This window comes from Magallana gigas, chromosome 2, assembly GCF_963853765.1.
Source record: "Magallana gigas chromosome 2, xbMagGiga1.1, whole genome shotgun sequence".
NCBI classification, from domain to species: Eukaryota; Metazoa; Mollusca; class Bivalvia; order Ostreida; family Ostreidae; genus Magallana; species Magallana gigas.
Window position 1 is genome coordinate 23,426,073 of NC_088854.1, and position 21,753 is coordinate 23,447,825.

General features: G+C 34.6%; 2 protein-coding genes across 3 annotated transcripts; both read left to right on the forward strand.

The window, feature by feature from the left end:
• Positions 1-155: 155 nt before the first annotated feature.
• On the forward strand, positions 156-4,169 carry LOC105330369 (heat shock 70 kDa protein 12A). Its single transcript, XM_011432008.3, has 5 exons — positions 156-301; positions 1,366-1,697; positions 1,940-2,161; positions 2,310-2,463; positions 2,941-4,169. Exons 2-5 carry the CDS (start codon positions 1,383-1,385, stop codon positions 4,002-4,004), a joined length of 1,755 nt encoding a protein of 584 aa, XP_011430310.3. The 5' UTR covers positions 156-301; positions 1,366-1,382; the 3' UTR covers positions 4,005-4,169.
• Positions 4,170-4,879: 710 nt separating this feature from the next.
• LOC105330370 (PDZ domain-containing protein 8) lies at positions 4,880-16,730 on the forward strand. 2 transcript variants are annotated; one of them, XM_034443573.2, is made up of 22 exons: positions 4,880-5,130; positions 5,495-5,786; positions 5,986-6,104; positions 6,220-6,298; positions 6,504-6,590; positions 6,922-7,179; positions 7,575-7,788; positions 8,288-8,397; positions 8,850-8,936; positions 9,038-9,120; positions 9,298-9,382; positions 9,474-9,863; positions 10,064-10,159; positions 10,623-10,766; positions 11,103-11,209; positions 11,924-12,145; positions 12,849-12,924; positions 13,036-13,130; positions 13,498-13,628; positions 14,231-14,271; positions 15,114-15,311; positions 15,556-16,730. In XM_034443573.2, the coding sequence occupies exons 2-22, from the start codon at positions 5,637-5,639 to the stop codon at positions 16,246-16,248; spliced, it is 3,465 nt and encodes a 1,154-aa protein (XP_034299464.2). In that variant the 5' UTR covers positions 4,880-5,130; positions 5,495-5,636; the 3' UTR covers positions 16,249-16,730. The 2 variants fall into 2 exon arrangements, with proteins under 2 accessions (XP_034299464.2, XP_011430311.3); XM_011432009.4 differs by lacking the exon at positions 14,231-14,271 and adding an exon at positions 14,301-14,542 and having other exon boundaries at positions 4,881-5,130.
• The last annotated feature ends 5,023 nt before the right edge of the window (positions 16,731-21,753 follow it).

A 21,753-nucleotide genomic window follows, 5' to 3' on the forward strand; every position in this document is an offset into this window, starting at 1 on the left:
GGGATCATACAATATATTTCTTACTTCATTTTGATTTTATTTCTTATTTCTCGTTGCAACTTTTTTTAATGAAATCAAATAGAATTATGTTGTATAACGTTATATGGATACCCTGAATTGTGTGTAAGAGATTTAAATAGACAAAGCTACATGTATATCTTCGAGATCTGTATTTCAAACCCTTAGTGGCTACCGTACAAATAATCTTTCGACAGTTTCGTCGGACTGCGCATGTTTTGACAGCTGAACGGCTTTTTTTACCAGTAATTTTTACAAGATTTACAAATATTATTGAGATATCGTAAGTATAAAATTCATGCATCAGTTTATTTCCTGTTGTGAGATTCAATGCTGTAACGTAATTGTACTGTTGAATCGCGATATTGAAAAAAGTATTCTACTTTCGTTTTAACAATCGGCCATCAAACGCATAGATACTAATCTTTTTGACAAAAAGTGCAGAAAGTTTTATACGTTAAACAAGTTCTACACTTGTTGTTACATATGTTTATGCATATAATAATATTATTTTAATGTATCTGAATCACAATATGCCGTTTTTCTGGGTTTTGTTTTGAAATAGTTATAAAATATAAAATTATAAAATAGTTTTGAAAATGTTTAAATAAACTAAGCTATATATTCATGTCTTTAACCGTTTTATTTGGCTAAAATGTTGTGATAACTTCATTATGTACAAATGATTTGATCCAGATAATAAATATGATTTATAACATTATTTGATAATAATAAAAAAAAGAAAGTATGGATATACGTAACTGATGAGGCAGTTACAATCCGCAATGACACACAGATGTACAACCCTACCGAGCCAAATAATATTACATCTACACTGTATTTAGTAGAAGAAATAGTAAATTGTTTGACCCACTTGAAAGATGATACATAGTCTAGCCAATACCATCAGTATTTGCTTGTATTTTTATGATAGTGAGATAAGACGGTCACCTTTATTTCTCCACAGTTATCTGTAAGTTTTCAGTATAATTAATTTTACTAAACTGTATGATAGTGGTCCAGTATCCAGGAAGATATTTAACTTTGACTGGAAAGGAAGCTTAGTTCCGATCATTAGAAACTTTATATTTAGACACATGAAAATTCAGATCGCACAGTTTTGTTATTATCGTACATGTACATACATGTAGTCACGTGTTTTGTTAGCAGCATTTCAAATTCGTCTTTGTATAAATCTTGCACAGAGCTTTCCCCTTTATTTCTAGGAAGATTAAGAATTTAGGTCGCAATATTTTAATCATGTCATTGTAACATTTATTATAATTATACCTTTCTTTCTTTTTTAAAATCAGTTTTAACCTCCACCCCTTTTGTTTACCCATGCAGGAATTCTATAACTAGCTATGGCGTGCGCACAAGAGGATCGCCTGATGACCGCTGCCATAGATTTTGGCACGACCTACTCGGGCTATTGCTTCTCGTTTCGCCACGACTTTGAGAACGACCCCCTCAAGGTCTCGGCCAACACTTGGACGGCGGGGACGGCTGGCCTCGTGTCCCTCAAAACCCCCACCACCGTACTACTGGACAGCAACCAGGAGCTGGTGGCGTTTGGATACGAAGCGGAAGATCGCTACGCGGAGTTAGCGGAAGATGAGGAGCATGCAGAATATTACTACTTCCGGCGATTCAAGATGACCTTGTTTCAGTCATCATCTGTAAGCTTTGTTTGAAATAAATAAGAAAACAAATACAAAAGTGCTTTTAAATAATATTGTAATTAACGATGATAATGCTTCAATGACGGATATACATGTATGACCTCTATCAATGGCCTTGACACTTCACCTTTAATGATATAGACCTGTGAATCTGACCTTTCACATGCTAGAAACAATTGCGATCAATATTCGAAAGTTTTTATCAGATATACATATTCTCGTATTATTCATGGTTGCAGCGACTGACGCGAGACACCATGCTAAAAGATATGGCCGGTGGAAAGCAAGCTAAAGCCATAAAAGTATTTGCACATGCTATCCGGTATCTGAAGGACCATATGTTGAATACTCTGGAGCAGCGAGGCGCGGGAATCAAGGCCAAGGACATTAACTGGGTGCTGACGGTTCCCGCAATCTGGGAGGACCCTGCTAAGCAGTTCATGCGGGAGGCTGCAGAAGAGGTCAATATGCACGATTTTTATCAATATCAAGCTATATTTCTAATATCACTAGAACCTACATTGGATCAGTCAGAGAAACACTCCATAAACGCATTATTATTAATATATCATACCAAAAACTAGCTATTTTTTTCTTTCTGTACAATAGGCAGGAATAAGCCGTAATCAGCTCATGATAGCGCTTGAACCCGAGGCAGCCTCTTTGTTCTGTAAATATCTGCCCATAGAAAAGCTACAGGGCTCGGAAGGAGGAATCGGTGCTTTTAAGCCCGGAAGTCGATATCTTGTGCTTGACGCAGGAGGTAAGCAAGGATGGTAGAAACTACAGAACAATAATACAGTAGCGTAATTTAATGAATTTATTTTATATCAGTATGAACTGTATATTAAAAGCCCATCTGCTTATCGTGCATTAAAATTGTAATTGCGACCTAATGATACAGTATGGTGATTTGTTGCAATAGCACGGATTCTTGTCCGTTTGTTTCAATAAAAATCCCCTTTATGACCACCTGAAGAGCCCTTGAACCCATGTTATTCTAAGATCAAACCTGAATATATGATCGCATGTATGATGTGACGTGTTTTGTACTGGTCAACGATATTTTTATTGGGTTTCATTGTGGGCGATTTATTCAAAACCATAGAGCTATAAAAACTGACGGCATCTTTTAAATGAATGTGAATATAGATCATATTTTGTATAGAATAATTTTAAATATCGTTATATGTTAATTAATATTTGTTATTAAATAGTCGTGGTCTCTGAACTATTTCAGGAGGAACTGTCGATATCACTGTACACGAGGTTCAGTTCAATGGAACGTTGAAGGAGCTGGACAAAGCTAGCGGTGGGGCCTGGGGCGGGACTAGAGTGGACGAGTCCTTCAAAGAAATGCTGGAGGAGATAGTGGGCGGGGGCATGCTGGAAGAGTTCGCCTTGTCGCACACTGCCGACTACATCGATCTGTTCAGAGATTTCGAAACCAAAAAACGCAACGTCAAAGACGACTCGCCCGGGAAAATCACCATACGAATACCAATCACTTTACAAGAGTTGTACGAGGAACGAGCAGAGGGAGAAATTAAGAAGAAGATTCGTCAAACCAAATACAAAGATGATCTCACATGGGTGGGCGATCGTCTGCGCATTGACAAACCCCGTTTTGTTGAGCTGTTCTCTGCTGCGTGTGATGGGATGGTGGATCACGTGAAAAAGTTGCTGAAATCACCTAAAGTTCGAGGCACAAACAACATCCTGATGGTTGGAGGATTTTCTGAATCCCCGTTGCTACAGAAGAGGATTCGAGAAGAATTCCCAAACTGTCGAGTGATCATTCCTCAAGAAGCTGGGTTAGCGGTGTTGAAAGGTGCCGTTATATTTGGACACCAGCCTGCCACAATAGCGGCACGTATTTCAAAATACACGTATGGTATATCAGTAATGACAAAATTTGATCGCAGTAAACATCCCATGTCGAAAATGAAAAAAGTAGAAGGCAAAGAGAAATGTAAAGACGTTTTCGATAAGCATGTTTCAATAGGACAGCTGCTGGAAATAGACGAGGTTCAGAGTGAAAAGAGCTATTGGCCATTGTATGATGACCAAACACAAGTGTCATTGCGTGTGTTTACATCTACCGATGAGGAGCCGGCATTTGTCGACGATCCCGGATGTAGTTATCTTGGGAAGTTGACCGTCGATGTTCCTAAATACGGTTCCGATAAAGAAATATTGTCAAGTTTCACATTTGGTGGAACTGAACTTAAAGTACAAGCCGTTGTCAAGAGCACGGGAGAAACTACAAGTGCTAATTTTGACTTTTTAGAAGGGGAGCCGTAGTCGTAAAAACTACAGAGTGCGCAATACTAAAACTGCTAGAATGGAAGAAGGCCACTTCGCAAATTCGTCGTATTTCTTGAAACAAGTGAACTATTTGACGTGTCCATTTACTATTATAGCCATACCTTCTTCAAATCATATTTTACAATAAATACTAGCAACACACAGATGTCATGATTTTTATATTCAAGGCTCCTCTAAATTAATTTGCTCTGTTCAAAATTCTTTCTGGTTAAAACTGAAAACATGTAAATTAATAATTAAATATCAAAACAAATACCCGAGTTAGCCGCTGAAAAAACTTTTTAACGGTGTTAAAATACATATACAATCATCTATTATTTCCAAAATATTTATCTTCATATGCCAATGAAAAATAGATGTTAATTAATGATTAAACGATCAAATTATATTAAAAAACATTAGCATGACTGCACAGTGGCAACGATATGGACAGAATGTCAGCTATTTTATTGTGCAAGTTATTTTAACTTTTCTATTTAAAAGGGGGGGGGGGGGGGGTTCATAAATTGAGAGCTTAATAAAATTATTAAAGTGTATTACAAGTGACACACACCAGAAATTCTTTAATATTAATTCATGGCCTCGCAAATTATTAAAAAAAATATCAAATTCAAAAATAACTTTTTCCACTAACGTTATATAAATAAAATTATGCATTTCCACAGTAAAATACGCTGAATATGCTCCATTTCTGTGTAGTCACTCAACAGCTCAATGAATCGGAAATCCATATTTTCCCGCAGAATTTCGTTATTGTGTATACATGTTGGCGAGAAAATATTATTAATAATACACTGGATTGGAGGTGATAACTCCCGGGAATTTTATTTCCGTGCGTTTTCTTTTGCAAATTTAGAATTCTTATTGTTGTCTCCCTTTGTAAACAGACAGAAGCCAGGCTAGCAGAAAGCAAATCGATTTTTCCTCGACTGATGGGAAGAGTGGTATTTGTTCCGTGATGTAACATTAATATTCAATGTTCTTTATAAATAATGTAACTAGGCTCTAGATCTAGTGAACGCTTATGGTTAAAACTCGCAGAGATATGACGTCCGAATTACCTCTACTTATTACCCGCCCACACATTAGTCTATTTTAAAGAGTAAGTAAATAATAGTCAGTATTATTATTATTATTTTATTTTTGAAACTTAAAAAGGCTTCTTTTGACCTTTCAATCTCATTGTTACATTGTAAATATGTTGTGTTATAAAAATTATCTTGAGGAGGAAATAAAAAAAAAAGAAACAAAATCATTAAAGCAGAAACAAAAATGGTACTTGATGTAACGTTAACTGTGTTATATTCCGGACATTCCAGCCTTAAAAAATGGGCAGTGACTTGCAATTTAATGAACTGCATAAGGATGATCTGAAAAAATATTTGCTTTTATTGAAATTAAACAATTATTCCTACATCTCTATTCTGTATTCATTATGGTTTAATTTGAATTTTTTTGCTTTGTAGGATTCATTTTGATAAAGTTTTAAGAAGAAGATAATCTAATCTATGCAACTGGGTCAAAAGCAGTGGTTTGCTGATATGTCCTCTGAAACTGGAGGTTGATCATTCAGACCATGGTTACGTGAGATAAACATTTACAGAGAGAATGCTGGTGACTGCCATTCTGTGCTCCTTCATCTTTGGTGTTGTGTTCACTCTCCTTGTCCAGTTCCTCTTCCTAAGAAACCAGCTGAATAATACGCCAGTTGAGCCAATAAAAAATCGTCCACAGTTTACTGACTTCAAGCTACCAAAGGTATCAGACTTTTTCATATGGAAATTTTATTTTGTATGTTGTATTTTTTTTCCTAGCAGTTTGATTAAACTCCATCAATTGATTTGGTTAGATAAAGATTTGTAAAATCACTATTTTTTTTATTAAGGAAAATATTTATGAGCACCCAAATTTATACTAGTTTTAGAACAATATTTTTTTTCCTTTTTTTTCCTTCAAGGAACTGTTTGAAGCCTTAAAAGAAGCTCTGAAGAAAGACCAGAAAGAGAGCTGTTTAGCCTTAAACTTGATCATTTGCTTCTTATTTAGAGAGCTGAAAGACAAACAATTTATCAGAAGGTAGTTTGTTATGTATCATATGCTTGCATTTTTGATTTGGTTGGTTTCATTGTATATAAACCTCTTACAAGATGCATGACCATATTTACATATTGTTTCCTATTTATATTGTCAGATGGGTTATCAAGAAAATGAACTTAGAATTTGCAGAGCTAATGCAAAAAACAGCAGGAAGAATTCTAGAACAGATAACAGTAAGTTAGAATTTATTTTATGTGATTGTAAATGTACCAGATTGCTCCTGATGGAGGTACCAATGTGAACCGATCTTGTTTCTGCTTGCATCTGGATGGTGCGTGGATGTATAACCAAATGTTGCCATGTGTAAAATAAAACATGTTACCGGTAATATAGGCATGGCGAACATCCTTTAAAAATGTATAGTTTCTGTTACTCTAGGTTCAGGAGTTCAATCTAGGACCAGCATTCCCTGTCATAAAGTCTGTAGCTGTTAAAGGAACCAAAATAGAGAAAGATGCAATTGATGCAAGTATCACAACTATAGGCTAGTCTGTTCAAATTTATCAATGTTCTTTTCTTTTATATTCATTAACTTTATATTTATATGAATATGCATAAAAAGACTAGAAACTATATATACACATATATGTAGCACATGGCTCTGTCTCATTGAGGTATTACTAAACTTTTTTTACAAAAGAATTTTGTCCTATGAAATAGATTAGACATATTAAATGCATTAATACATATATACCTATAGTTAAAGTTAAACTTAAAAAAAAAACCGTATGTTTATTTGAATGGTTATAGGCTAATGAAATAATAATTTAAAGAATCAACATGTTCATAATTCCAGAAATTAGATGTAGAAGTTGACCTGGATTACCGGGGTGGTTTCCAGTTAGCCCTGGGTATTGACCTAGTTCTTGGAAAGCAGGTGTTTCTCTCGGTTACGGTCATGAACCTCCAGGGAAGGGCCCGGCTGCAGTTCTCCCACAAACCCTACACCCACTGGTCCTTTTCCTTCTACGAGGAACCTCAGATAGACTTTCTGGTGGAGTCTAAGTTTGGAGGGAGGGCCACGCCCCAGCTTACATCACTGATCATTAAGCAGGTGGGAAAGACAGCTAACGTACCTCTGTACGTCATATTTGAAGTGTTGATGAAATGTACTGGCATACAATACATATATTTTGATGCATTGAAGTATCTATTTAATAAACAATTGTTCGCTTCCTTGCAGAAGAAGAAGTCACATTTTTTTGGCCAAGTACAGATTATTTTTAAAAAATAAATTATTCTCTCCAAAACCTTACATTTGTTATAATTTGATGACAGGTATAAATGAACAAAAACAAGACACTTTTTAAATTTAAGATAAATGATATTTTCACAGAGCTAAGGTAGACATAACTTCAAGTCTTAATTATCTAGTGTGTTGTAGCACATTACTTTGTTTTTAGATTTAAGATCTGATTTATAACAATCATGCACATTTCTTTTCTGTAGATAAAGAGAACCATCAGGAAGAAGCACACACTGCCTAACTACAAGTTTAGGATGAAGCCTTTTTTTACTCCCCCTCCACCCAGAGTCCCCCAGAAAGACCTCTTTGTTAATGGCGCCAAGATAGGTCAAGGCAAGCTGACTGTCACAATTAAGGGCTGTTCACGCTTGATCGACGTTCCAGCAGATTCCCTTCTCTACTGCACATTATCTGTTGGTAAGAGATTGATTCACAATTGATACATGTACTGTGGTTTCATTAATATTCAAGGGTATCAATTTTCATGGATATAGTGAAAATCACAGTTTCAAGGATACGTAAATTCGAGGCCAATGACCCTATCAATACAAAATCTTAATAGAAATTGCACTTCAATGAACATTTAATTTCGTGGATCAACTTAACAATGAAATCCACGAAAAATTGGTATTCAACGAATATTGATGAAACCACAGTATATCATCTGAATTGTGTTAAGCATTAGATTAGGTAAATTGGTACTATGTAGAAGAGATGTTCAATGTTTTTGGTCAATGTATAAATATTTATTCTCACATGTGCTTGTACTGGAAGTAAAATACATGTACAGTGTATTGATAACACAAATACATCCTTTTTCCTGCTTTAAAAAAATAATTTTCAACATTTAAAAAATGTTTAACAGTGTTGGATACAAGTTTTTAAATTTATTCAGATGCTTGATGTTTATTTGTAGATAGCTGTCCTTGGCTGGAGTTACTTGAAAAGAAGAAAAGGATCTGGGTGATTCAGGACATAGAGATCATCAAAGGCTCTGCAGAGTCAATAGGACTCAGTTTTAAAGAGGTTAATAATTAGACTATATGAACATTTTCAATATTTGCAAGTTTAAAACGATGTAACACTTCAATGGGTGTAATTATTCAAAATGAAACGTTTTTTGGCTCATTTTAACTTGAATAACCTGAAACAGAAATTTTTGGAGTGAAGAGAGATGAGTATGTGGTAAATAAAACCATTCTAACAAGAGCTTGGATTTTGGGTAGTTGTGTCATACAGCAATGTGACGTAGGTCTGTCTATTTCATTGCTGGCCATTCAGCCACGTGTCTTTGAAATCAACAAGATTTTTCCGGCTTTGGAGCTAAGACTAGGCAATCGGTGTATATTTCACTTGAAACCAGTGTCATTTTTCACTTGTTTTGATGCAAGAAATAAATAGATACTTCCTACTGAAAGTCCAAGTCCTTGTTAAAATGGTTTTAAAAACTGATATGCATATATTTTTGTGTTCTGAAGGATTTCTTACTGGATAAATACGAGGATGTAGTTGTGGTGGACTTTATAACTGCAGATTCTCCAGCTGACAAATCAGATATCAGAAAAGTAAGTAATCAACTTAGGTTTCATCATGTTGAATATCCACAGTTTGGTCATGCTGTGAATGCTGGGGAGGATTTTTGAATACTTCAATCTTTATTTTTTAGGGAGATATTCTGACTTACATTAACAATGTGAAAGTGACTACATCCAAACAGGCTGCCAAGTTATTTAAAGGTGCTGGAGAGAGGTATAGATATAACCCATTCCGTAGAAAAGAATTCAACGATTCATATTAAAATGCTCTAGAAATCATGATATAAAAGTATACATTTATATTGTGTTAGAGCCATGGACATTCTTCACAAATTGAAAGTATAAAGCATAGATTTATGTGTTCTGTCTGATATTAAAATGTATTTCACAGATTTTTAGTTCGAATAGAGAGAGCACGGATGAAAAATCATGCACCTCATGACCTTCAAATAACAGAGGATAATGTCAGCATCAAAGTAAGTTTGCTTTTTAGAAAAAGTTAATAAGCATTCCATCTCATGATTTTAACAGATATGATTTTGATAATAATTTGCCCTTTAATTTTAGGATTTTCCCCAGAGTGATGTAACAAAAACATCAGAATGCTCCGAGGATTTTGTCAATATCAGTATAAACACCCAACAAGTGGCTAAAACTTCCTACCCCCTCCCCTCCCCATCAAGCAGTCCACAGAAAAGAGTACTGGATCTAGTGAATACAGGCTTGGGCAAAGGGAAGACTCTTTTGAAGGGGAGGTTAAAAAGTAATACAATAAATGAGCCGCCAACAAACTTACAGGTAACGGAGACAAAAGGCAGCCCTCTGCCCATCAGGAGAAATCTTTCAGATAAAAATTTGTCTCAACTTGGAACCTCCCCATCTGGGTCATCTGGATCATTGCCCTTTGAAGATGCAGAATTTAAGGCCAGATGCCAGAGTGATGCATCCTCCATTAAGGTTGGTTTACCGGTAAAAAATATTATCCCAATATTAAGATCCAAATCCAAACTCAATTAAGATCACCAATGGTGCTCCTCTGAAATTTAGTGATGGAAGCAAACATAAAGTGGATTATTTTACACAAGTTTTCTTTAAAATCTGGTTTATTACATACAATGTTTAGGATAAACATGATCGAAGCATTCTTTTTGTTGTAGTCTTTAGAGTCAGCTGAAGGACAGCCATTGGAAAATTCTGAAGATGAGGATGAAAACTTTGATATCATACAAACCATTGAAATTCCTTCATGTTCTGTAAGTTGTATTAGCTAAGGTAGTATTTACAACTCTATTTGTCAATGAAAGCTAAATAAAATGTACTAGTAATGGTGTAGTTTGGCTTCAGATCTAGAAGAGATATAATTATGTATGAACATGTATCCTTTTCACAAACTGCTACATACAGATTACCCTCTTAGAAGAATTTGTTTTCTTTTTGATTTGGACTTAAAAAATCTTAGGATACAAGATTCTTCTGTCTATATATATCAGTTTAAACAAATATTATGAAGAAGAGGAGTTAAAAAGTATGTGTGCAAATTGTTTTTAACAAAACAACCAAAATTCAAATGTAATTTATCTTTGCAAATACATGTACATACATGTTGTACATTTCAAAATGTTGTCATAAATTTATCTTTATCAGGTAAAAATCTTTCATTTTGATTGTAAATACATATGCATTTATATCAATTGGTATTGCTTATGGTTATTGCAGAATCCCACCTGGAATGAAACATTCACCTTCAATGTGGAAGCTGATGAAAAGTTCTTGAATGTCTGCGTGTCTTGCAAAATACCAGAGAAGCTTGACAAGCAGAATAAAATTGTCAAGCCCTCAAAAGTCTTTCCTGTGGGACAAGTAAGTAGTGATAGATGGTTACTAACAGAAAATTTGTAGTTATAACAATTTGAATAGAAAATGTTTTTATCTGAAATAAACAGGTACATTTATATGATATTGTATGAAAAGAATGTGTTAATTACATTGATTACAGATTCCATACATAAGTCTCTATGTTGCACGGTGTAATATTTCTGTAGGGTCTGAGAAAAGTAATATAAATTCATATGTGTTTAATTTCTAGCATTAAACTGTACATTTATATGTACATGTAATAGATACATAATCTATATATAACCCCACTTCTCTTTTTAATGTTATGAAACAGATAATGTAATCTGGTATTCTGTACAGGTGAGCCTGCCACTGTTGGATGTCTGTCTGGACTGCATGATGACCCTACAGGGAGACACCCAGCAGACAGTGGCTCTGGAGCCCACGGAGGCCCGGGCCGGCGCCAGGTAAACCCAAGACATAGTGTAAACCCAAGACAAAGTTTAAACCCAAGACAAAGTGTAAACCTAAGACAAAGTGTAAACCCAAGACAAAGTGTAAACCCAAGGCAAAGTGTAAACCTAAGACAAAGTGTAAACCCAAGACAAAGTGTAAATCCAAGGCAGAGTGTAAACTCTTGATTTTATCTACTATCAAAATAAAAAGTTGGAATCTTTGAAAATATATTTTATTGAAACAAAAACAAGTTTAAATCAGTACATGTATTTATTACTTAGTTAAGTTCAAGCCAATGGAATTCATACAGTGAGGTTACCAAAAATACTATGGCAAAAAAAGAATTAAAAAATTAAGTTTATATTACTGGTTTAAAAGTAGTGACATACTGTGATCAGTTTATCTTATTTTCAGAAATTGAATACCGGTAGATTATGATATTCTAAATATATATGTCTGATAATTCATAGTGATGTGCCATTATATTGATATACCAGTGTATTGGTTTTTTTGTTGTTGCTTAATACGTATCGCGATACGGGTTCCAAAATGCAGGTATTTTTCACATATTTTAAAAATTCTGAAAATATTAAAATCGTTTCATCGACTGAACTTAAAATTACAATAACCAGAAATTTTTGGTGATTCCCATCCCTAATAAATTATTTAGGAATCATGGAACATACATGTGAAGTTGTTAGTTTCTACTGATTATTTATTTTCAGTCGAGGTAAGTTTGCCTCCTACTCAGGGCACCCCGGCTTTGATCCAGCTCTGTGTTTTGGGGACATAACTCTGTCTCTCAGTCACCATCCCCATAATCTTGGGGATAGGGAGCGTAAGCAGATGACCAGGAAGCTCCCAGTGCCAGTACCGGTCACCATCAAAAAGGAGGAGAGGGCTCCAGCAACTATGGCAGAGGTGGCTCTTGAAGGAGCCACAAAGAAGTAAGGGGAAACCATTTTTCTGTTAGATACATGTACACTTCTATAGCAATGAAATTTAGAGGGGGGTTCAATATATTGCGGCCATAATATTTTTAACCCCCTCCAATTGGAATTAGAAAAAAATAGGAGGAGGGCTCAATATATCGCTGCCAAAATATTTTGAACTCCCTTTCCAAAGGGAATTGGAAATGGAGGGGGGTGGGGGGGAGGTCCATAAATATCACAGCCATAATATTGAACCCCATTTCCGAAAGGAATTGGAATAAAGGGGGGTTCAATATATATCAACCATAATATTTTGAACCCCCTCTCCAAAGGGAATTGGAAATAGGAAGGGGTTCAATATATTGCGGCCATAATATTTTTAACTCCCTCTCCAATAGCAATTGAAAAGCAGAGGGGGGATCAATATATAGTGGCCATAATAAATTGAACCTGGGGCTCAATATTTTATTTGTGGGGGGGGGGGGGGGGGGTCAGTATATTGCAGTGATATTTTAAACTTTGGTTCAATACATCATGGGTTCAGAATATTATATAACACAGATAGCTACTTTTCTTTAATGTACTGTTAAGTTGACAAGATACTTCACTATTTTGATTCATGCCATTATTTTATTCAGCATTTTGAATGCATAAATTTATAAATATCAATACTTGTTTGTTTATATTTATTTGTTTATATTTATTTGCTCTCCCGCAGAATTGAAAAAGGAAAACATGATTTGATATTGACAAACTTCGAAACAGCAACCTATTGCAACTTCTGTGGAAAGAAGGTAATGTTACTGAATCTACACATACTTGTTTATGTGTACCAGTTATCAAGATAAGAATTTGTATTTTTATTTTACATTGAATTTAGTTACAAAGTTTATCATTTTCTTTAGATATGGTTAAAGCAAGCATACTTATGCTCCCTTTGTAAGATGAAATGTCACAAGAAATGTGCAGAAAAATACCAGACCGAGACACTGTGTACTGAGTAAGTTAACATAGTGTATACATCATTCTGATTCTCCTGTCTGGGTTTATTTATGTTGAAAAAAATAACATGAAGATGCATGGTTACATAATTATTGATAATATAAATTGTATGTATAGTCTATTCAGGTTGCTTATCTTATGTATGGCTTACTGTAATTTTAGTTTCAGAATTGAAGTCCAAGACTTTATATTCATTGTCAAAAATACTGTACATACATTAATTATCATTAAACTGGCAGGTTACTACATGTATTAACAATTTGGAGCAAAATGTATAAATAGAATATACAAGCTTTGAACATGTAAACTTTGCAAAACATTACATAGCATTTAATAAATCAAACTCTGGAATATTTATCTGTTAGAAGCGGACCAATGAGAAAATCAGACCCAACAGTTCCATGGAAGCCTTTGTTGGTGAAAAAAGAAGTTGAGAAGAAAAAGATTGTGGATACCAGCACTAACATTCTGAAGAAATTTACTCAGAAAAAGACCAGTAAGATACATTGCTTTGGGGTTTTTTTCCATGCTGATTTGAAACATACACTAATAACAAACTTTCATTTAGATGACGTATATGTTATTTACCAGTGATAAACTGGTAACCGTTATAGCAAATAGGTTTTGCAACCAAGAATATATACTAGTTAATTTATAACAGATAGACAAGATATAAAAGGACTGGTTTAAGAAGACTACCAGTTAGTTCATAAAAGGAAAATGCAAAAAGGTTCACTTTCATTGTAACACCATTTTGTAGACATTTAAAATTCAAAATGCATTGTGAAAAATACAAGGAGGAAACAAAGCCAGTGATAGTACATGTATAAAGTAGATTATAACAAGAAGACTTGTTGGTTTTATTTTTGCCCCTTTGGCCCTTCTTGTCGTTGGGTGAATTTAAGACTGGGCGAATTCCACTGCCTTGAATGATCTCTCTTTCAACACAGCTGTGCCTTGGCAAATTTACATGTAGGACAGGGCTAAACTCTTTCCAAGTGTAGAAGGGTGAAAAGTACACAGGGCAAAAATAACCCTAGATAAAGTATACTATATTGTAAGTTACTAATCAGAATTTACTTTAATTGCTTTTCTCAGGAAGAAGAAATGATTCGTGGCTTTATGTCCCACATCCAAAAGTAATTCAAATTTGTGTTCACTATTTCAGCAACACCTACCCCTCAGCCCCCCATTCACAAGCCCACCACTCCAACCCATGTGCTCCCCTACACCCTCTCCCCCAGCATTAGCCCTGCCAGCCTCAGGAGGCGTAATTCTGCTCCCAATACTGAGAGTGCGACGGATCTAGGCAAGGGTTCACGGTTTGCTGCCACCACAGTGACACATACACACTCCACTAGTTCCCTGCAGCACTTTGTCTCCAGTCTGTCTCAGCCTTGTGTGGATGATGTAAGCACCACTCAATATGTTTTATACTTACGTAATAATATATTCTTTACTTTGTTCACACAAAGCAATGACCTGCTTTGATTTGGATTGTAAATACACAAGTATGGGTATTGACATAAACGTAATCATTATTGCTCTAGAGATTTTGTGATAATATGTTATTGAAGTTGTTGAAAAGAATGTGTGTGAACATTATTTAATACTGTAGATTCCTAATTATACACGAGGAAATAATATCCACATAAGATTGCAAGATGCAAATTTTAAATTTTGGACAGATGTACAGTAAATAAAACTATGATAAAAGTTTGTCGTTCCTGATTTTATATTCTCGCCTTTTGATACAAAACTGTTGAATCGCAGAATTAAGTACTCACATAAAATAGAAATCTACAGTAGATACCTCAAAAGGAAGAGATTATGTAATATGAAAATATTATTCTGTGGATGAAAATTGGAGAGAGAGAGAGAGAGAGAGAGAGAGAGCCTGTTCTTTGATTAAAGTATGTATATACATGTGAATGTAAGAATTGTTATGAAGTATGATACCATTTCCATTTACCTTGCACAGTCCAGAAGTTTGGCAAACTCAGACTACACTTCTGATGAGTCTGACTTTGAAATGGAAGAGATGATCAGTGCAGGGATGAAGAAGAAACGGAAGGGGCAGAACCTAGATGAAATGGTTGTTATGGCTGCCAAAGAAATGGGGAAGGAGTTGTATGCTGACCTATCTCTGGCAGAGAGGAAAGCCAAGCTTGATGCTATGGTAAGGTCAGATTTGAGAGATTCTTATTATATTGATTTCCCAGATCTTTAGTATATACATGTACTATAGTATACTCAGCAAATAGTAACTATTTTGCAATGATCCTGAAGAGACAGCATTAACACAGGTATTGTTTTAGTGTTTCACAGAAGATTTCTTTTCTTGGAATTAGAGGGGAAATTTACGTGTACTAATACATGAATGATTTATATATTCTATGACAGTTTTGTTGTTATTATTACAGGTATCCAAACTTCAAAAGGAAATTGATGAAGAATCTGAGAATAAAAGGGATCTTGTTAAAGCAGAGGAGGAAACCATTGATCTAGCTCATAAAGCCTTGCTGCGTAATCAGATCGAAAAGTCTGAGGAGAAAGTGGAAGCTTTAATGATGATGATGTTACATCACTGTGCAGGACTTCAGTATTGTCTAGATCAAGAACAGGAAGAGAAACAGAGAAGAGCAAGTTCAGATATGTCGTCTGCTAGCATTGATAAAAACACCAAACAGCCACTGAAGGAGACTAAGAGTAGTGATTCAAATTTGGGGAAAGGTCTAAACAAAGCCGAGGTCCAAATGGTCTGTCCTGCTATCTCTGTTGAAGTTGCTAGTTCCCCTGAGGAGAATGTGGAGGATTTTACATTGTTTCCAGAGAAGGAAGATGATTCAATGCACATGGAAGATCCCTCCAACATGTCTCAAGATTCAGAAGATTCTGATCAGATGCAGGAGGAGGATGAAATGTTTAAGTCAGCAATCGATGAAAAAGAAGAGGATAAAGGTAGCTTACTGTCTTTCAAACAGCCTGGGACAGATGTTGATGAGGAAGACATTTTGGCTGATGTCCTCAACACTGTCACTGAAATCATTGAAAAGTCAGAGGGGGAAACAGACTCCAGTGACATTGAGGACACCATCACCCATTCCATTCAGTAAAGTTATACATTTCTTAAAAGAAAAAAAATACCATTGGTTCTTTTCCTTAAAACACATTCAGTACATTTGTCCATTTGCAGTTTTTATTTTAGATGTTTGCTTATGCATTGGGAAATGTCACGTACATGTCTAATGTTTTTGATTTGACAGCCACTTAAGGAATTAATGGTGTAGTTGGATATGTTTGCGATAAAATTTAGTCTCCCGTACAAGTGGATTGAATGTGGGAGATTAAAGATTTTTAAGCCATTAAGTGATACATATTGTTTGCCTGTAATGAGTTTATTTAAAGCTTATTGTGATATCAAACTTGTGATAGAAAATAAGGCCATACAGTGCATGTTATCAGAGAAAAATCATATTCTCTTTAATATCCCTGATGTCATGGTAACATTAGTAAAGTTCTCTACTTAGTCATTTTTCTGTCATTTCATCTGTTAAGTGTTATTAATTAATTTTAAAAATAAAAGAGGCAATACTGGAATATTTAAGAAATGAACTCAATGTCTACCCAAGTTATACGAGTATAACCTGGGTTGGGGCAATTTACGCTTTATAATCCGCGAAGCGGATTATAAAAAAAGCGTAAATTGCTCCAACCCAGGTTATACTCGTATAACTTGGGTAGATATTGAGTTCATTCCTTATAATTTAATTTTCTGTAATTTGCTGTACAAATTGAGTCCGTTTACTTTTAAAAATGATATTAATCTGTTCAAAATTCAAACGTAACGTCAAGCGGATTAGTACGTTTTTGACGTTAGTGCATTGTGACGTGTCTTGTGACGTGCAAACCAGGTTATACAAATTTAACTTAATTTTTCTATCCAATCAAATGCCGCGTTACAACCAGAATTAAATTATTAAGCTATAATAGACTGTGTTAAGTTTTTAAAGCAAATAATTAAGAGAATCTTATTACATGTATATGCTTTTTAAAATATGATATGTGTAAAAACTTAAAATCTTGTACAAATGTTATATCTGAGTCATTTCAGTTGCATTTTTTACTTATGTTCATACGTTCAAAATTAATTACGGTAAATATTTTAAGTGTATCAGGAGAATATACGGGTCAGCTGATTTGCTAGTGATTGAGAAGTTTCTCTAAAGTGCTACCTGTATGAAATGCAATTTTAAAAAGTGCTTGTTAGGATCTGAATTATTTTTTCATTGATACAATACATACATGTACTGTCTGTATAACAATGCTACCAATTTGATATATGTTTCACTCTGAACATTGAGCCTTTTAATTATTGAATGTGTTCTCTTTTCTCCTTCAAGTTCAGTTTTACATCTGTGTTCAAACTTTTATTTATGAAAACTAAGTATATATGAATTTGTTCGCATTGTGCCTAACCTATAGAATACTCATAGAACGTGAATATCTGGGTAAGTGTATGTTAAAAAACGTAGGTTTAATATTATTATATGTATTTCCCCAAGAACTCTTTGTTGAAAAGAGTACAATTTATCTACTTGATAATAAATTGTTTTGTTTTATGATGACTGGGCCTTTTTGACATGGATTTTATAGCTGGAATGAAAAGCAAGTTCATGCTATTGCCTCTAAACCAATACAGAAAAACAAATCCCTATTAAATATGAATTACAAGGTTTAGTTGTAATGAAATAATTGAAATATTGATTTTTTTCTGTTTCATGTTGTTGGTTATTTATTTTATTATTAGTTTTTTAGCTCACCTGAACCGAAGGTTCAAGTGAGCTTTTCTGATCACCCGTTGTCCGTCGTCCGTCCGTCCGTCCGTCCGTCCGTCCGTCTGTCTGTCCGTCCGTCTGTAAACTTTTCACATTTTCAACTTCTTCTCAAAAACCACTGGGCCAAATTTAACCAAATTTGGTACAAAGCATCCTTATGGAAAGGGGGTTATAAATTATTAAAATAAAGGGTACAGCCCTTTTAAAAAGGGAGATAATTGCGAAACAGTAAGTTTAGGGTGCATGTCTTTAAAAATCTTCTTCTCAAGAACCACGGCACCAGAAATGCCAATATTTACACAAAAGCTTGTATATATAGTGAAGATTCTAAATTGTAAAAATCGTGACCCTCGGACCAAAACTGGGGCCCCAGGCGGGGTTCAAAGTTTAACATAGAAATACATAGGAAAATGTTTAAAAAATGTTCTTCTCAAGAACCACTGCACCAGAAATGCCAATATTTACACAAAAGCTTGTATATATAGTGAAGATTCTAAATTGTAAAAATGATGACCCTCGGACCAAAACTGGGGCCCCAGGCGGGGTTCAAAGTTTAACATAGAACAACATATGGAAAATGTTTAAAAAATGTTCTTCTCAAGAACCACTGCACCAGAAATGCCAATATTTACACAAAAACTTGTATATATAGTGAAGATTCTAAATTGTATAAATCGTGACCCTCGGACCAAAACTGGGGCCCCAGGCGGGGTTCAAAGTTTAATATAGAAATACATAGGAAAATGTTTAAAAATGTTCTTCTCAAGAACCACTGCACCAGAAATGCCAATATTTACACAAAAGCTTGTATGTATAATGAAGATTCTAAATTGTAGAAATCGTGACCCTCGGACCAAGACTGGGGCCCTAGGCGGGGTTCAAAGTTTAACATAGAACTACATAGGAAAAATGTTTAAAAATGTTCTTCTCAAGAACCACTTCACCAAAAATGCCAATACATACACAAAAGGTTGTATACATAGTGAAGATTGTAGAAATCGTGACCCCCGAACAAAAAGTGGGGCCCCAGTAGGGGTTTAGATTTTAACATATGTAGGAAAATGTTTTAAAATCTTCTTCTCAAGAACTATAGTGCAACCGTTTGGGATATTACTATGCATACATGTACATCCTTAAATAATGTAGATTCAAAAAATTGTAACTCCCGGACAATTGATGGGCACCAAGAGGGGTTCAAAATTTAAACATTTTAAAAAACATAAAGGAAAAGTTTAAAAATTTTCTTCTCAAGAACTACAATGTTATAGTTTGTGGAATTTCTATGCATGCATCCTTCGCTTATGTAGATTCCTAATTGGTAAAATCGTGACCCCCGGACCAATACTGGGGCCCCAAGATGGGGTCAAAATTTATTAAAGAAATATAAAGGTAACATGTTAAAAAATCTTCTTCTCGAGAACTACAATGCTTCAATTTGTGAGATTACTATCATGCATACAACCTTGGACAATGAAGGTTCGACAGTTTTAAAATAGTGACCCCTGGACTAATACTAGAGACCCAAGATGGGTTTAAAGTTAAATGTAGAAGTACCGGTATATATGGAAAATGTTTAAAAATCTTCTTTTCGAGAACTACAATGCATCAATTTGTCAGATAACTACGTCAGCACCCTCAAATAGTGTAGATTCGAAATTATAAAAGCCGTGATCTCAATCTAATACTGGGGCCCCAAGAGGTGTTCAAAGTTTAGCATAGAAATATAGAGGGAAAATGTTGAAAAATCTTTTTCTAGGGAACTATAATGCTTCAGCTTGTGAGATAACTAGGCAAGCATCCTTAAATAATGTAGATTCCAAATAATTAAAACTTTAGCACTGGACTAATACTGTGGCCCCAAGAGGGGTTCAAAGTTTAACATAGAAAGATATATTGAAAATGTTTTTAAAAAGTTTTTCTCGAGAACTATAATGCTACAGTTTGTGAGATTACTATGCAAGGATCCTCAAATTGTGTTAACTCTAATGTAGTGGAACCAAGAGTTATCTTTCTTGTGTTCTGTACAGTCTGAGAGTTATTCCTCTTGAAGTGGAACTCTGCTATGTTCAGTTTTTCAGGTTGTGTACGTGCGGTCCCACCGCAGTGCTTCACATTTTCATTCCTATGTTACTATTTATGTTGTTCAAGCCAACCATAAACCTCGGACCATAACTGGGTCCCCAGAAAGGGGTTCAATGTTTAAAATAGAAAAAGCATATGCTACGAAATGTAATGTTACAAGGAACTGCTGTTCAGGTGAGCGATGTGGCCCATGGGCCTCTTGTTTTTTTTTGATAATGAAAATGTTACCTGACCACCTGGATTGATAAGTATTATGCAATAATTTTGCTTTTCTTTGTTTTAAAATAATATACCCAGTTTCTATGTTTTTATGGATCGATATTTTTTTGTTAAATTTCACATTCCTGTTTGTTATTTTTCACCAATTGGAAGAGAAACATTCCACAGAAAGAGATTGTTGTGTATATTTTTGTTTTTTGTTCTTTATTTTGGTTTGTTTTTCCTGTTGCAAGAACTAGTAGTATATAAGTATTTTTTCTATTAATATACTAAGTCTTGTACAGTGTTAAGAAGACATTTTTCTGCAGGAAATTGTTTCATTATTTATTAAAGTGCAATGATTCTGACTGTGTATTCTTTGTCTATTTTTTTCTTCAAAACTTTAACTTGATTAAGGTCATTTTAATGTAGATGAGACTGTTACACAAATTTGGTCCATAATTTTGCATTCTGTGTTTTCTAGAGTAGATAGCTCGGTTATAACTAGTATGTTACATTCTCAGTGCACTAGAAAAAGTTAGCCGTTTTATTTTCTATTTCTTATGATTAAAGCAGTTGCAGGTTTAATTGCGCCTAAATTTTATTTCATTATAGAAAAATTATCATTTATTAAGATCATCAATGGCCTCAGTCTAAATGTTGAGTAAAGAGCTTTAAAATGCTTTAAATCATTGTATAGGCTACTCATAATTTCCACATTTCAAATATTTCTAATAGGTAGTTACATTTGTACTTCACATGAGTAAAGATCAGATTATGATAATTTTGAATTAAATAAATAATATTTTGCTGTAGCAATGTATTGATTGGTTTTTACAAAAATTCTTTGGGCCATTTTTGTTAACATATAGTTTTCTAGTCTAAAATTTGATAAAGTGGTACTGTTATCAGATTTATTTCATTATTTTATTTTTTCATATCCAGATTTTGTTACATGCATTATTGTTTCTGATGAAATAAAGAAATTGTCAACTGGCACTGTTCGTGATACAGGTTTCTGTAACAATGGTCAATGGTGGCAGGATGGCCAAGTGACAACATCTATTCTACCAGTTCCAGTTGTTTGGGAGAAAAATTGAAATTCTTAAATTTGGTCTATTGAAAGTCTTTCTTTTAGTTTTTACTACTAGTGTCTACCAAAATGTAAACGTATTGAATTACTTCATGCAATTGCAACTGGACGTCTGATCAGATGGATTTATCAGAACACGGAATGGAGCTAAGGATGGTGTTCCATTATTTGTTTTAGACAGTGTTCAACATCACATCAAGGATGTTTCACTTCTAATGTGGTATGGGGCACCTCCATAAACAATAAAATCATTATCTAATGTTATAGATATTTCCTGTCCAAATATGGTCACCTAACAGCGTAGCGCAATGGGTTAAAGCATTCACAAAGAACCTGTAAGTCATGAGTTCGAATTCAGCTGGAAATTTTAAATATCTTACCTTTCCAAAATTGTTTAAAACGTAATCTAT